Genomic DNA, 17270 nt, shown 5'->3' on the forward strand with positions numbered 1-17270 from the left:
GAATCATTACACTGTTGAAGTTTGTCCTGGAGAATCATGACACAAACATGTGCAAAAGTAATAACGTTTAATTAAAATAAAACCATGCAACAGGTCACCATCACCCTGATTAGATACAACCCCTGTTATAAAATAAACATCCAAAGTCGTACATTGCGTTCAGTGGGCATTCACTGGATGAGAGAAGAGACGACTCCATGGAGTATACACAGGTCAGCCCAGAGACTAAAGAAACCAAAACAAGAACCCAAAAACAGCAACACAAAAAAAATAAAAAATAAAATCACAGCTCCTCCTGCTCCGCACAGGCCACAGTACAGTGGTGATCCTGAAAAGGTGCCAAGCACACAAACTCCATGTGCTCTGAAGAGAGAAAACACAAGGACCTGTAGTCGCCCCCCCAATCCTCCTCCTCCCTCCCCACTCCCCCCTCCCCCCTCCCCCCCAGCTGCTAATAATCAATCACTATCACAAAGCGCTATGAACCATATGGCACACAGAAGACAAGTCTGAGAACATGAGTGATGAGCCAGCAGTGCCCTGTTGATACATACGTCACTGAATGTCTAGTAGCAGTTTATTCCCATGTACCGGACATGTACTTGTTTAAAGATGCCCCGGCAAATTCACATCGTTGGGATCGCAGAAACTGGGGAATTCATTTGAGACTAATGTGGCCCGGGAGACCAAGCAAAGCATTGTTTGGGGTACATTTTGTCTTAGTGAGAGGGATATGTGTCAGTATACTGCAAGATCGGGAGGTTTGTTGTTTAAAAAAAAATTTAAACAACTCAGAATGAGCCGAACATTTAACATCCATATTTCAGTTGGGGTTACAGAAGTTTCTTTTGCTAAATAGCAAGTTGGTTCAAATCCCTCAACGCAATACCCATATATAGCAGGGACTAACTGTCCAGCACACACACATAATTGGTACACTCAATCAGGTCATTTGTTATTTTACAATCTGGATGTAGAACACAAAGAGAATAAAAAAAACAAAACATCAGTAAGATGTACAGTATTTTGTAATGTTTGGTCTGCACCGTGAACTTTAATGGATGACTGGGCACTGGGTGAAGTCAGGTTCACCTGTGCATTCCTCTCTCTGTCCAATGGGAAGATCCGAGTCGAGTCTTGGAGATAACACAATGGTTGTGTAGTTTGAAAGTGGTAGAGTCAGTGTTAAAGCATTAAGAATGCTATGTATGTGTGTTTGTGTGTATATGTGTGTATATGTGTGTATATGTGTGTGTGTGTGTGTGTGTGTGTGTGTGTGTGTGTGTGTGTAGCAGCAGGAGCCTCAGTTGTACACCTGGCCTTCAGGTGGCTGGGAAAGCCTGTTGTTCTCTTTTGTCGTCATGTGCTGTCTGAGCTCCTGCAGCACCGTCCGGATGTTGTAGGAGTTTTTCCACCTGCACAGTGATGTCACCGCCTTTATGTCCACCTGAAGGGAGAGGAGGTGGAGAGGGAGGGGGAGGCCTATTTATTATGGTCCCAATAAGAAACTTAGTGTGCGGGCCTGATCTTAAAGTTACAGTTGTAGAGTTCAATTAACTAAATGTCTACACATAGGATGTGTTCAGGGACAGTGCTGCTGTGTAGGTCAGTGCTCAGAGCCCAATACACAATGATAGTGTTTCAGTGTGTAAAACTAAAGACAAGTGTAAAAATATGCTTTAGTTTGCAGCTACGCAATTTGAAACATGACCTGTTGCACAGCATGTGTAGACAGTATGGAGACGGATGACTCAAAAACTCTGGTTAAACACCTCTTGTCCAGACAAGCTTTTGAAGTTCAAAGACATAAGAAATGTAAGACACAAGTAGGGATCATTCTGTTGGTTTTCTGTTTTCAGAGGACATTATCTGAAAGCAAGCAACTTCACATCTTGAAAATACTTTAACTGCAGTTGGCCCCAAAAGTGTTATTTGAGTGATATTTGTCACATTTTGGCTTATTACTTTATGAGCACTCTCAGTGAACAGTACAGGTAAACATGCCAATGCCAGCTGGTGCACTTCTGTTGTGGTGATACATGAGAATGTATCATGATGATGTACATGATCATGTTATCATAAGCGTGACCAAACAGAGAGAAAAGGTATAGAAATCAAAAACTGAGATGCATCAAGATGCACTGACAATCGTTTTGCAAAACAGAATCTTAAATTTACGATTCATTTAATGATGCTCTGAGGGGGAGCTGTCCAAAGATTGAGAAAATAACCCAGTTTATCTCAGTATGAGCTTGAAACTTTCGATTTCTAACAGAAAGCCTGCATTAGGAGCAGGAGGTGTGGAGTTTGAAAGAAGCAGGCAGTGAGGAGGCAGGGAGGAGAGCTGCTCTCAGCCTCTGCTGCTTCACTCTAAGGTTTTTAATCTGTCTGTTCTAAGTCCTCTAACTCTATGGAAATATAATAATAAAACACTAGAGAAGCCTTTAATTGAATTGTGATACAGCTTGAGGTTCCCATCACTAGTACTATCTATCCCTCTAACATTGGCTTGTATTAGACCATTGCGGGCAATCTTGCAAATCAATAAGCAGGAGTGCTTTATGGCATATTTGATTTACAGAAGAGCTACTTCAATGTGATGAAGTCATTTGATTTCTTCTGTATTTAATCCAGCCTATTACAGATATTACCATCAGTTTCTTAACTGAATTTCCTGGTGATGTACTATATTATAATATTTCTAACACTAATTACTTATACTGACCCAAAGGTCTGTGAAGGAGTTCTAATCCTGTGTCCCTGCATTCATTATTTGCTCTTAATATGAAACCGCACTTGACTGTTAGCTTGTGAGTTGCTAGCACAGCAATATCTTAGTCGGAGGTGCGTATTGAAAGCTACAACTGAGACTGAAGCACAAGTCAGCTTCTACATCCCACTGGCGGGAGGACACTGGGTTCAGGGAGTTAGATGTATACCGCAGTCCTCAACTTACCAATAACACTTGAGATCAGTGATTCAACCAGGAGTGCGTGGAGAAATATGGATACTTACCACACCATTTGAATTGTGTACGCCGCTCAGGTTGATCTTGTTCACAAAGCGGACCAGAGGGGGATACTCTGGGTATCTGGATCCACATTCTATTTTCAGACTGTATATCCTGCCTTCATAGACAGTCTACGATTCAAAAAAGGGGGCGACAGGTTAGCTCAAAGAGTGAGTGACCAGGAAATTCTGATAGCATGTGAGGTCCATTCATTTATAGACATTAATTAACTATATTTGTTGATTGAGCAGCTGACAAACCAAATGAAAATGATTAATGTGATTAATACATTTCATGACATGTTTAACAAAGCTGAAAGAGAACAGCTCAGGAAGCTAGGACTAATGTTACATCTTATTAAATATGGTGAACTCTTAGCAACTGGAGTTTAAATAACGGCAGTGAGCTACTTGGTTTAGCAAATTGGTTTGAGTTTGCGAGAACTAAGATCCATGTAGAGGTGAAGAGATGCACAAACATGCCATGAAGCTGAGTGAAGCTGAAGGTGGTGATGTGTCTGTTGTTATGACGTTACAGCTTTGTAATTACGCAATTTCAGAAGCCTAAACAATACAATTAAAATGAGCCTCCAGACATGTTTAAGGACATACAAAAATCCTCTGCCGTTTGGAGGCATCAGCACAGAAGAGGTGAACATGTGACTGGTCCTTAAAAACAGCCACATATGCTCTTGACATCTAGGGAACATGCAACCGAACTTACACTACTTTCAACCAGCAACATGCATATGACGCAGGTCTACTCAACGTGGGTTCAACTCGTACTAGACCCGTTCATGAGACAGCTGTCGTTCTGCTTCTCACTGTTAGCAGAGACTGCAGTCAAGTTCAGAAACTTCACTGATGAACCTGAGAATTACATCCAGTAACTGCAAGATAAAAGTTAGCTTTCAGTTTTGCCTCCTCTGTCTGGTCCATATGCATGCTCCCTCTCTCTTCATCACCCACGCTTTCTATTTCTCGCTCTCTCTCTCTCTCCCTCACCTTTTCTTGGCGAGTCGGTCCGATAACATTTAAAAAATCACTATCGCTGAATTTATTTCTATTCCTGGTGGGAAGCTGAGCAGCCTCCGACCCATACAGATAGACCCCTGCAGTGGGTTTAAGCTGCATCACTGGGTCAGTGTGCAACCAGTCTACCAGATAGCATCTTTAAATGCTGTCTATTTTGTTCCAGTACCACAGTGGTAAAGGAGCAACGTCGCCACATGCAATATTGCAAAAATGCAAACTAACTAGTGCATGTATGCACTTCTCTTTACTTCTAAACCACACAAGGAAGTAGTACATCATCCTAGCTCTCTAGAGGGTAGGCTGAACCATGTAAGTGCCACTAAAGGGAGCACACCCACCCACAATGTTCCCTCTTATTGAAACAAACAAAAAAATCATGCATCTTTCACCTCAAAGCTTCTAGTGCACTGCATTGGAATCTACGCAAATTCAAACACATCCAGCTCCTCGGAGTACTTTCACACTATGTAAGCATCCTATTGGCTGCAGTAAGGACACACTCTTGTATGTGTGGGTGTTATGCAAAAAAAAAAAAAAAAAAGTTAAATGATACCACAGGCCCAACTAAGTCATAAACAAAACCATCACATCATATTGCTCCTCCTCATGTAAATCAACTAATGGCATGTTGCTGAAGAGTATTTACATTTATTAAAAATGTGTATCAGTCATTAAGCAGGAATTCAGAGCTTTGTCTTAATAGTTAAGTGACAGAGCTTTGGTTGCAAAATACCAAGAGATACCTGCACCATTCAAAACTGACTTCACCCAAACTGTAAAAAGCACCTGTCACCTGCTCCTCTTTTACTATTTTTCTCATGTGATATAAAAAAAAAACATCCACTGACAAAGAAATGCAAAAATATTTATCTTGATGTTTTGAATTGATTAGTGAATTAGAACAGTTTCTAGGTACAATAAACTGAATTGCAGCTGCATAAGTTGTATACTCACTGTCAAAGAACATTTATTAAAACGCTGCCCTTCCTGTTTCTAGTTCACCTTATTAAAGCTGATCCTCAACAAAAGGTGTGTCATTAGCTGATAAAGATTCAGCGTCATACCTTCAGCCTCATGTAACACGTGCATTTAAAGGTTTCCCTGCCCTTGCTTCTCTGTAAGTGCAGCACACCCAATCAGCCAAATACAGCGCAGCCTCTGTTCACCGTGTTTGCATTTTCTTTGCTTAATTAAACAGCTGTTGATTCAGGTCAGCACAAGCACTGTGTGCCCTTCATCTACTAGGTTTAAATGGAATGGGAGCTCTGCTCATTAAGCATAAACATACACCACACCCATTCAGCTTTGAAGTACACTGAACATCTTCTATTATTCAATTCTTGACTATCCTGTTTAGACTGTCCCTTCGTCTTACAGAGAGATTTGATCAAGAACGCATGTCAGTCCAGTGTGATGCTGGTAGTGTGTTGGTGGAGAGAAAAGCAGCATGACGTATTAAAGCATTGCAGGCGCAGCTCACCTTGGCGGGGCCGATAATCATGCCATTCCAGTGAGTTAACGTCATGTCGTCATCGTTTTCAAGGCCCCAGCTCACTGTACCATCTCCACCTCCCTTCTGACCTTCCTCCAGTTCCTCCAGCAGCCGAAAGCTGCGGGGAACCACGATGCCTTCACACACACACACACACACACACACACACAATATGGATAATTCAATTAGCTTTTAATTAATCACACATTAGGAGAACATACACTCATATTATCCTGAATGACTTGCCTGAATGCTAGGCTAACCTAAAGGAAGGGATGTCAGAAACGTCTCTAGTATCACTGACCATTTTTACAACTGATAATATCAAATTATTTTCATATTCACAGGTAAACAATATCTGGCAGTGATTCCTGCTCAGACATAGAATCATCTATCAACCTCCTAACTGAGCCAACGTGACACAGTTTGGTATAGTTGCAAATAATGATTATTTTCATTATTGATAAATCTGACGATTATTTTCTGATTGATCATTTTCTGATTAATTGATTGATTAATAGTTTTTCATTCTTTAACAGTGAAAATCATTGTCTTTACTGCTGGCAGAAAATGTACACAACAGCAAAAGTTAGGAAGTTAAGGGGATTTTCAGAGGTTTGTGAGACAAGACTCAATTTATTTTAATGCAGCGTCATCCCTGTTATCATTGTAGAACAATAAATCTGAACAGACTTTCTATAACAGCTGTGCAAAGCCAGAGATTCACTAAACATGTAAAACCAACCATCTAAAACTCAGATGCCACCATGTCTCTAGACAAATACATTATCAAGGGGAGGGGGAGGGGGGGGGTCGGCTGTTACCAACACTGTGAGGTGACTTATGGATAGCTGTGACACCTCAACGGCCAAACACACATGCTGTGACACCCTGAAGAAGTTTGAACTGATCACATTTGATTTCAGGTTTAACAACTGGGACTACTGAATTGGGTTTACACTCTTATATTATCAAATTGTTGTGAAAGCCTCAATAGGCTTAGCTATATAATGAGCCTTAATGCATGACAGCAGGGTTCCTCAGATAAACACCATTTTTCACAGTTTGACCACTGTGAGATGTTAAAGATCCTCTCTAGACCTGTTTTAAAATGTATACAAAATACTCTACTTTGAAAAAGACATTGTTTGATATGATTTTTTCCACAAAAACAGTTAAATTATCTTGTTAAAATCCTTAAAAATTACATCTACTCCTTCTCTCTCATCAAAAATTCCAGAATCTATGAAAATGCAAATATTTTTCATTTCAGAAGTTGAACAGCTGGACACAAGATGTCTTCTACTTCACTGTAAAGTCCATTTTTAGTGTACGGGCACTAGAGCTTCAAGTTTCCACATCACACTTGTGTGAGTTGAATACCAGACCAGGACTGGCTTCAAAACTAGTTATGATGCCACAAATCAAGATACACATCTTGAAATCAGATGTTAATGAGTACAGAGAAACTTTCCACTTTGAGCAGATGTATGTGAAAACAAACTGCACATGAAGCTCAAACTTCCAAACGTAGGAGCAAGAAGAAAAAGATGTTTTTGAGTGGAGGGGGACTTTAAATTTCTATCTATTAGAGGAGTTGCCTACTGAACTATTTAAAGTAAAAACATGTCGCTAAGGACAGGTTTCTACTTAAATAAGAAAAGATTGTTTTCAAATTGTCAAACATTGTGTTGAGTTAAATATCTTGGGTTTGGTTGTTATTGACGAGCTACTGTTGGATGCCTTGTCTCTCCAGTTGATGAACGGAGCTGTGCTGCCAGCTAATGTTATCTCAGGAAACTATTCATCTACCCAGCAGGCTGGTCCCGGCCGTCATCGCGGAGCTGACAGGAGGATACCGCTCACAAATGTGAACTGAGATAATAATGTCCTCTCTTCTCTGACCGGCAAGCTCCATAATGGCACATACAGATTGCTGCAGATGTGCGAGTGCTGCTCACACACTGGGCCAGCACTGCTAGCCACGGAGCTAGCGAGCAACGTTACGGCAGTATTTCTTAACATAGAGTGATGTTGCAGTCGAAACTGCACTACAGCTGGTCTGCTGGAGTTTGTAAAACCAATATGTAGCTAACGCGCTATGTTTGAAATTGTGCCTCTTGAGCAAAATAAATGAAAAGATACAGTCTGAACTGTTGGTGAAGTCGGCTTACCTGATCCGGCGGCGGCCGCCATCTTTGTCACTGCTTTACGGAAGCGCGCACATAATGCGCGTGCAAGCCAAAACACCCAGTTTATTTCATGTGACGTGCTTCGTGTTATTGGTATAGTTATACATTTAAGACTAGTTAGTTCATAATTTACTGTCCTCTCCATGTCTACTGTCACTTCAAACTTTATCACGACAAAGTGTTCCTGGATTTCTGAATGAGTATCAGCTGTGGTCAAGACATTTGGACAGCAGAAGCTGAAATTATAATTAATATGGATCAGTAGCCTCTTACAATTCCTCAAAGTATGAACCAGCTCGGAGCGCCCGCTGATGGAAATGGATAATGCTGGATCGCCATCTACTGGACAAAAATGTTCTGGACTATGGACAGTGTTTAAAGGACAGGTTCACAATTTTTCAAGTTTGTCTTAAAACAACAGTCAGGAGCCCAAATGAACATTTCAACATGTTTTTCTTGCCATAATCATTCCTCCTGTTCATACTGACCATTAGAAGATCCCTTCATAATGCACTTACAATGTAAGTGATGGGGGGGCAAAATCCACAGTCCTCCTTCTGTGCAAAAATGTATTTAAAAGTTTATCTGAAGCTAATATGAAGCTTCAGCGTCCAAATGAGTCAAATCAAGTAGATATCTTTCAATGTTACAGTCTTTTTAGTGCCAAAGTCCCTCTTTTTGTCACTATACTTCCACCGCAGCTCAACAGGGAAACACTGTCCGAGGAAACACAAAGAGGGAATTTGATGCTAAAAAGACTGTAAATGTGGCAGATATTCACTTGATATGACTAACTCAGACTGCTGAAGACTCATATAAGCTTCACATCAACTTATAAATGCATTTTTGCACAAAATGACTGTGTGGATTTTGGCCATCACTCACATTGAAAAAACATTTGAAAGGGATCTTTTAATAGCCAGTATGAACAGGAGGAATGATTACAGCGAGGAAAACCTCTTTCACTGATCATATGGACACTTGACTTTTGTTTTAAGGCAGATTTTAAAAAGTGTGAACCTATCCTTTAAAACAACACTCAGGTGTCCATATGAACTTTGAAACAGGTTTTGCTTGCTGTAAAGTTCTCTGTTAATACTGACCATTCAGAGGTTGATTGCACCTCAGCTTTAATGTGGAATAAAATCCACAGCCTATGTCTGATTAAAAACATATTTCAGTTTAGCATTTAACTTAGAGTAACATGAGTCTTCAGCAGTCTTAATCAAATCAGTAACAAATTCTCTCTTGCAACCTGCAACTCAGCAAGGAAACACTGTCATGCACTTTCAAACTAAAATGAATAACTTTGGATACCCACTTGATTTAACTTAGACTGCTGCAGTTACATTTTTACACAGAAGGAGTACTGTATATTCTGTTCCCCATCACTCCCATTGGAAGCATCTGAAGAAGGGATGTTTTCATGGCCAGTATGAACAGGGGGAATGATTACAACAAGTAAAAACTGTCCAATGTACATACAGTATGTACTGTACATGGTCTATATGTTAAAACTCAAATACAAATACTATTTTAAAACACATAGAGGTGTATGACATTATTTTAAGACAACTTATTATCACATTTGTCAGACACATTTTAAAAATGGATGGCTTACTTGTATTTGCTGTCAAGTGGGCTAATAAGTAAACACATTCTGCTTTATTAATGACTTGCAACATTTTCACATATTTCTACTTCTTTTTTATTGAAGAAATTAATATATTTGTTGAGATTCAAGGTTAATTTTTGACCTTGGGATTTGACAACAAAACATGATCTTCATTGTTTCTTATGAATTGCTTTTCATTTTATTCATTTCAAAAATTAATTTTTAAATCAACATGGACAAATGTCCTTAAAGTGCTCTGAAAAAATGGAAAGTTGAACATCAATAATTCAATGACAACTGGAAAATTCCATCTGCTGATAAATTGAAATTGTTTTGTCAATGAAATATTTTTTTTTATCTTTTATTGACATATCACTGACTGTCACTACTGGTCATCATTTAGTTCGTGAACCACACTTGGGCTCATCACCTTCCCATGGAGCTCTCTCTCTCTCCCATCACAGCACGGCTGTTTTGTTGTGTTTGCTGCAGACAGTCTCACACATGCACATACATCCACACATGACTGATTACTGACTTCCACGTTTTATTTTTTGTAAATAAATATTCTTACTCACACTTGTAAATTAGTCTGGTCTCCCATTTTGTCGCAGTCTAGTAGCCGGGCTGTGACATGGACATGTTCATTCTTGTGGCCTACATTTTCTCCAAAAGCATATTAAAGCTGAGTTTTAAAATCATTGGTTGACATCAAGACAGGCAATTAGTGACCATGTGTGATCTACATGAAGAAATAATCATCCTCTGAGTAACCAAAGGAAATCATTTCTCCTATTTATAGAGAGCACTCCAGGGCTGCATATCTGCCAAATCATAACCCTCTATACTTTTAATGGTAGAAAGTAGCCAGGATTTCAAGAGACTGTCTAAATTCTTTACTGAGCCCTGTAGACCTTTTTCACAGCAGACATTTTGACTCTTCGTAGCCGGAAAGGCACAGGTGGAACTGATGGTTAATGGTTAATAATAAAAGTTCCATTCAAGCATCCAAGGAAGCCATACTGGTGAACCATCATGCACTATACCAGGGTCATGAACTTGGAAAAACTAAATGGGATTCAGTGGTCATTAATGTTATTAATTGCACCTGTGTTTTTCCTGCTATGACAACTCAAAACATCTGCTGTGAATACTAGACATTATGACTTGTCATACTGGGAAAAGAACAGGTGTAACTAAATCATTCACAATGTCTCTGTTCCATTTAGTTGTTCCAAAGCATCACAGTGTGCACAATAGCAGAACACCAGAACTGGGACACCCATCTGTAATGAAGTCTGTGCTACAGCAATTCTTTGAGTATGACAAGTTAAAATGTCTGCAGCAATAAAGATATGTTCCAAAAAGCAGGTTTACTGGTTCATCTGGATGTCTTTGTTGAATAAAACCCTGATATATAAAAAGAAATGTGGGTTTTACTAAGTAAAGTTAGGACTAAGTAGACCTTGGAAGAAGCCAGGGAATATTAGGGCTTGAATCACAGCCAGTCACATAGTCCATTTAATTGTGTTTGCACTATTTAACTGTGCAAAATTTCAAATGAGTTGCACTAAACTGATGATAGGCTATTGCACTGCATCATCTTGTTGTATGTCAAATAGGACATGCTTATAATAATTAGGCAACCAGTAGGCAACCAGGATATCAAAGACAAATGAGAAACCTTATGATGGGCCTGTTAATGTGCCTTGTCTCTTATTTGGTGAATATTGGATGAAAACTGAATGATGAAAATCTTTAAGGTCTTTTAGGAAATCTCTTGATTGTATAATTGGCTACATATATCTGTCTCAAATTAAAACAGGATTAAAGATTCAAAAATGTTTTGAATCCTGGATCAGACTTCCCTGTTCAAGAGTTTGTTTCATGTAAATCCACATGGTGGCACAGCTGGATCTGGATCCACAGCAAAAACTAACAAAGCCCAACTTCCACCAAACTTTTTTTAAATTTTAGGAGATATGCAAAAGACTGTAAGAAATAGACAGAAATGGGACAGAGTTTCAAACAGGATATCTTTAACTTGTAAGTAGTATCCAATGAAAGATCTTTGTAAGGGAGGGCATTTTTTAACATTTTCTCAGGAACCACTGCACCTATTTTAATAATACAAAATATAATAGCATGATTATCCATCACTACACGAGTTTTAATGTGGACGTCAATACAAAGGAGATCAAACATTTCTAACCACTCGAAATAATGATCAATATAAGTAATTTAGAGCATTCTGTGCATCCAAATGTATGATGCCTTGAATGTTCTCCAGTTCAAGAGCATTCAGGACCATCTACTCATATTTTGAATATAAGACTATCATATATATGCATATGTGCTGTACATGCTATGTGTTTCTCTTTAGGGTATTGTGACCATATCAAACACACAATTAAAAAATGAATAAATAGATACTGTCGACTGTTTAGTTGGCACTAGATTCAGTTTATCCTCCATTGTCAGGAGTCATGCAGACAGTTTTGTAAACCTGTAGCATTTTTCTTCTCAGGGGTGCTGCAATGATTTTTTTTTTTTTTTTTTTAAAAAGGTCTTTCTGACTAAAACAGCCTTGGCATGATAAATATCTATACACCCTGCCATATATCAAGAACTCCTTGAATCAGTCATCCTCTCTCCGTAGAGACTAACCCTACATCTAATCCTAATGTCAGCCTTGGATGCCAAACTTGGATCATAAATGCATACCAGGCATTTTTTCTCCAAAATATCTCTCATGAACTGTCAGTGAATGAGGAAAAGTGAAAGCAAAACTTTTAAAAAGATATACAGCTGTGGCATCTTCTGAATTTATTCTCTTAAGTTAAATCATGAGAGCAAAATAATGAACATACTGGGATGGGGGAGGTTGCCCTCTGACCCACCTCGTCCAACACCTCCCCCAGCCACCCATCGCCAACCAGCCTGCTTCCCCACCCTCCATCCCCCATCCCAGCCAGCCTGCCCGCCCAGCTCCTCTATCCACTCTACAGACAAGTTGGTTTTCAGAGTTACCGCGAGTTGTGTGTGTGTGTGTGTGTGTGTGTGTGTGAACTTTGGGGATGAATGGCTCAGTGTTTTTCCTGGAGACATGAATGCAGTGTGTTGCTCCTGAGAGACAGGCATGCTCATTCACACTCTGCTTTTCCACTTTTCCAACTCACTTCTCTTTCACCCTGCCATGAATACAGGCCTGTGCTGAGAAACACACACACACAAATCCACACAAACAGCCACACAGATTGAGGGTACCCCTAAAATTCCTGGGTATGACGGTACAATCAGCTTCAAAAAAAGTGTATTGCCCACATATTTTTATATTTATTGTACATGTTATTATGCTTGTTATTGCTGCTGGTGAACACAGTTCTTTTCCTGAAGCTAATCTGTCAGGCAAACAGTGAATGAGTACATGCAGTCTGAGTTTGTCATATCAAGTGGATTTTGGCCTTTCATTTATTGGATCCACTTATGTTCACTATCCAGCTTTTAGGTCAATTTTAAACAAACTGGAAGATGTTTCCAATGAAGGAACAACCAGACAGCAAGACAGAATAGAAAATATAATTGATGGTGTACTGGCTACACTTTGAGTCACTATTAGGCTAATAATCGGTGATTGAGAATAGCAGAACAGTTGCATGCAGTATATGAAAATCTCTTGGATTATTACTTTTATTGCATCATCTCTGCTCTGTTCGTAGATCATGGAGTATTTACATGAACACCAATTATCCAGAAATATCTGGAATCTAGACTATTATATGAAATATTTCCATACCTGAGTTAACACTTGCCTTATTGGTAATATAGTTCAGATACATCAAATGTTTCATAAACAAGTGCCTGAATATATGAAGGTATACTGTATGATCTTATTATAGTGATGGTTCATTGACCTTATTACTTATATATACTCACACAATTCTGTTGCAATCTTAAGGACAAAAAAAGTTTCATATTTTGATTTCAATATCTTACTGATAAAACCTAATATATGAATATCTGAGCTGTGGTAGTACAGTGTATTGTAAGACTGGAGCAGACCCCAGTGTTGCTGTCTTGTCTTTGAACCCGGGGGGTTGGTTTTAAGAGGGGGGGCATGGTGGGTGGGGCTGAGTGATCTTTGAAGTGAGTGTGGCTTATCTAGCTTCAGTCCTCATTACAGGAGAATTAAGAGGGGGGAGATAAAAGGCTTCTTTTCACAAGAGGGGACAAGGATACAGAGGGAGAGAGAGCGGGAGAGAGACCCTCCTTAAAGATGACAAGTATGTGCAGCGGGTTTTGTGATCTCTGTGTGGTCTCTATTGATATGCATCGGATGTCTCAGAGCCTGACATGTCTGCTGTAAATGGATGAGCAGATGGGGATTGAACCCTGAACAATATCACCCAAAATGGAAAATATTTAGAGCTTCAGTTCCAGTTATACCATGCTTAGTTAATGCTTTTTGCATGGATAATTATAGCTGAAAACTGCTGCGGCTGCCTGTTCTTCCTTGTATGAACTGCTTATGCTATAGTACTTATTAAAGTAACTTAATAGCTGCCATTAAAGTGTGGTCCATGCATCTCCAGGCGTCAGAATTTAAACTTAAATGCATGTATTTTTATCACAGCATTCAACCAATCATCAAGACTTTATTTCTCTGAATAGATGTTATTGTAGTTTAGGAGAAAACTGTATGTCTGTTTATCTATACTGGGGTCTGTAAAGTGACAAAGTTTAGGGATCAAACCATGACATTTTTTGGGGGATGCATATCCCCAGTTGGCCAGGAGGGGTCTGCCACTCACCAGTCTTTTCACTAGCAGCTAATGCTGCCTTCACAAACAGTAGGGAATATTTGATTTACAAATGCAGCGAGCATAAACAACATAACGGTGGGAGCTTAGATATGCTGAAATGTGACTTCAGTAAAATTTAATGTTCATAAACCCTAAACAGACTGTGATCCTACACCAAATTATAGACTATCAAAGCAACATGAGAGTGAAAACAGCGATGATTGCAGCTCTCTGTAAAATGTTCACTTGCTGCTGTTCAGGATAAAGTTCATTTCTATCTCCTCTCTCCCTGAATTGTCTATATTCAACACTAGGAATATGCTCAATGTGAGAAAGATTTAAAGTGGTACAACAATAATTTCCCCTTTAAAGTGTGAAAATACAACTCAATAGTGGTGTTTAGAAACACTGGCAAAATGTGTTGGTTTTAAAGCTCTTTCCTCTGCATATTTAACATAATTTATAACCTTCGCCTAGTTGGTCTGTTGTGAAAAGTAGCTCTTGGTCTGTCAATTTTACAATTGAAACTGGGCACCACAAATGAAGAAAAAAAATCACATTGAAAGCATGTAGAGTATGCCTTTTACGTCACTTGCGCACTTGGTTTTGAAATAACTAGGAACCATTGAACGCAGCATGAAATATCCCCCTTTGCCAAACCCCTTTTCACTCCTGTGGAGATCTGTGCGCTGTGCGCAGCACCAAACTGTTCCCACCACCGTTTACCGGCTACATGTGGGGGGAGAAACCTGCAGAGTGAAACCAAGCTGAGCGTTACTTTCAGCTGCATGGAATACCTACACTGATTTTCCCACCGAGCCGTCAGGTGTGTAAACTAGTGAAAGTTGGATGACTGAGAGGAAAATTGCAAGTGTGGACTGAACGACAATGGAATTTGTGATCTCGTAACCTCGAGGAATAACGTTATCTATGTCGGCTGATATGTCTGTATACAAGCAGCGGTTGTGGACGATGTGGATACTCTGAATGAAACCAGTGAAAACTTATTTCCGTCGCTGTAACGAGGAGTAAACCAGCATTTGGAGCAGCAAGTGACTGAGGAGAGTTTTACACGGGACAAGGTGAGTCTGTTTGGTGTACTGAACACAATCCACTTTTACTCGCAGTTAAAATCACAACTGCGTGTGTTTTCCATACTCGTTCCCGTTAGGTTAAATAACTCAGTCTCTGTCACTCACCTCGCAACGTTATTGGAACAACTTTTCACTGTGTTTGTGTGCGTAAGTTTGAATCTTAACCACTTTCTTTTCTTTCACTGTTTTCATTCACACCATTGCTTTGTTTATTAGAAATCGCTCAAAAGTTGAAACAGCAGGTTAATATTAGCAACGTTAGCTAACGCCAAGTTAGCCCACTGGAGCGCAGTAACTGGTCCACAGTGTGGTTCACTGCAGTTAGCTGACTTATCCCGTCACAGCCCCTACGTGTCGTCGCTTCAAGGCACCAGCCACTAAATTTCACCATTTGTTCTAAAAAAAAAAAAGTGACCGCCATGCAATACTATTCAACACTGGCATGGACTGCAAAAGTCTGAAAATTGGGAGTCTGAGTCAGAGCTAATGTTAACTCACTCTGATAGACTGTGGGATGTATTTCAACACATTGTCTCCCGACCAAAGCAGGTTAAATTTGACAATGTAGGTGAATGAACATTCTTCATTTAACAACAGGTCAACCAGGTCTAATTTTTTTTTATTAACGTATGACCTTATTTTGTATAATAACGTGTGTGCTGAATTTAAGGAAAAAGTCTCACATATTGTTGCATGTATTGTGTTTTTCTTGTCGATATAACAAAAACTTGCTGGTACTTTTGAATGGTCATTCCGTCCATATAGAGGGAAACACATGTATGTTCAGAAAAAAGCATCAGAAAAGCAAAGCTGAGGACCCTTATTACGTTTTAAATATTTTTCATCCAGAAAGAGCTATCATACTGAATACTGTATTGCAATCAAACATAATTATCCTTCCAGTAAGAGATTAATTTATCAGTACAAACTGTAAATGAATGCAGTTAAAGTTAGTATAAGCAAATCAGAAATCTCCAGGTGAGATTCTTGTTGTGGCTGATAATGGTACTCTACAAGGTCAAAGGTCAGATCCAGGGCTTCATGTTTTAGTTACTTTTAACACAGTAACTTGTTAAGCATTTTATTGGGTTTATCAATATTTACTTGGTTACAAGTGTCACGGATGACACTCCAACAGAGGGGCTGCTGAGAGTGTGACCTTTGTGTTTTTATGTCCCATGGGTGATGATCTCCTCTTACAGTGTAGTGCCTTCTTAAACTACAGCCATCTGCTCCTGTTGCCTCATAACTGGACTGATGGCTTAGTATAAGCCAGGAAATGAGATGGAATATCCCCTCCCGGTGATGATGATGATAATGATGATGATTGCTCATTTATTTGGGATCGTCAGTAGCATTGTGAAAATTAGGATGTGCCCAGATATTGTGCGTGCTAGCTCTTGTGTGCGTGCTCACATGAATGTGTGCTCATTTTAAAAGGAAAGTCATTTCCAAGTCATTGTAGATTTAGTTTCCAGTAAATAAAACACAACAATTAACACCATTTATCTAAAAAAAACATATTTTTAATGGTTAATTCCAACATATTTCTGGGCTGAAGTTGTTTTTGTCAGCTGTATGGCCAGTGTAGCTGCACTAAAATAGAAGCAATGGAATATTGTAACATGGCTAATTGTGTGTTGGACCCAAATCAAATTAAATCTAGTTTTCAACTAAAGGAAAGATAGGCTGGAGCTACTGAAAATTGGTCAAGTGTGACAAGTATAAATAAGGCTTTCCATAGCTTCCTTGAGTTAATGTTGTGGTTCATGTCAGTTTTAGAGTGTTTGCAATTAGAAAGGATGTTTAAGTGGAATCTCTGAGACTGAAGTGGAGCACATGTTTTCATTGGCCCTGAAGTGAATGACTGTTTATTAGCAAAACTAGTAGCCAGCACGTTCTTGTACTTGTACCTGGATAAAGTCAGACACCAGAACCCCAGAGCTGTCTGGACTTGTAAAGTGACCTTTGGTCCTGTGTATAAATGCCGTCATTATGGTGTGCACATGTGACCTTTAAAGGCTTGACCCG

At 39.4% G+C, this 17270-nt stretch overlaps 2 protein-coding genes across 5 annotated transcripts in view; one reads left to right on the top strand and one right to left on the bottom strand.

The window, feature by feature from the left end:
• Window positions 1–781: 781 nt before the first annotated feature.
• On the bottom strand, window positions 782–7814 carry ube2v1 (ubiquitin-conjugating enzyme E2 variant 1). 2 transcript variants are annotated; one of them, XM_042407723.1, is made up of 4 exons: window positions 7711–7814; window positions 5525–5673; window positions 3016–3141; window positions 782–1447 (listed from the first exon to the last, which is right to left on the bottom strand). In XM_042407723.1, exons 1-4 carry the CDS (start codon window positions 7730–7732, stop codon window positions 1304–1306), a joined length of 441 nt encoding a protein of 146 aa, XP_042263657.1. In that variant the 5' UTR covers window positions 7733–7814; the 3' UTR covers window positions 782–1303. The 2 variants fall into 2 exon arrangements, with proteins under 2 accessions (XP_042263657.1, XP_042263658.1); XM_042407724.1 differs by lacking the exons at window positions 5525–5673; window positions 7711–7814 and adding an exon at window positions 5109–5197.
• Window positions 7815–14810: 6996 nt separating this feature from the next.
• plxnb1b (plexin b1b) overlaps window positions 14811–17270 on the top strand; it is a 116922-nt gene continuing 114462 nt past the window's right edge. For 2 of the 3 annotated variants that reach the window (XM_042406154.1, XM_042406152.1), the window contains exon 1: window positions 14811–15227. The gene's annotated coding sequence lies outside the window, so the exon portion shown is untranslated. The remainder of the gene's footprint in view (window positions 15228–17270) is intronic. The other variant, XM_042406155.1, reaches the window with a different exon arrangement.

This window comes from Thunnus maccoyii, chromosome 3, assembly GCF_910596095.1.
Source record: "Thunnus maccoyii chromosome 3, fThuMac1.1, whole genome shotgun sequence".
Taxonomy (NCBI): domain Eukaryota; kingdom Metazoa; phylum Chordata; class Actinopteri; order Scombriformes; family Scombridae; genus Thunnus; species Thunnus maccoyii.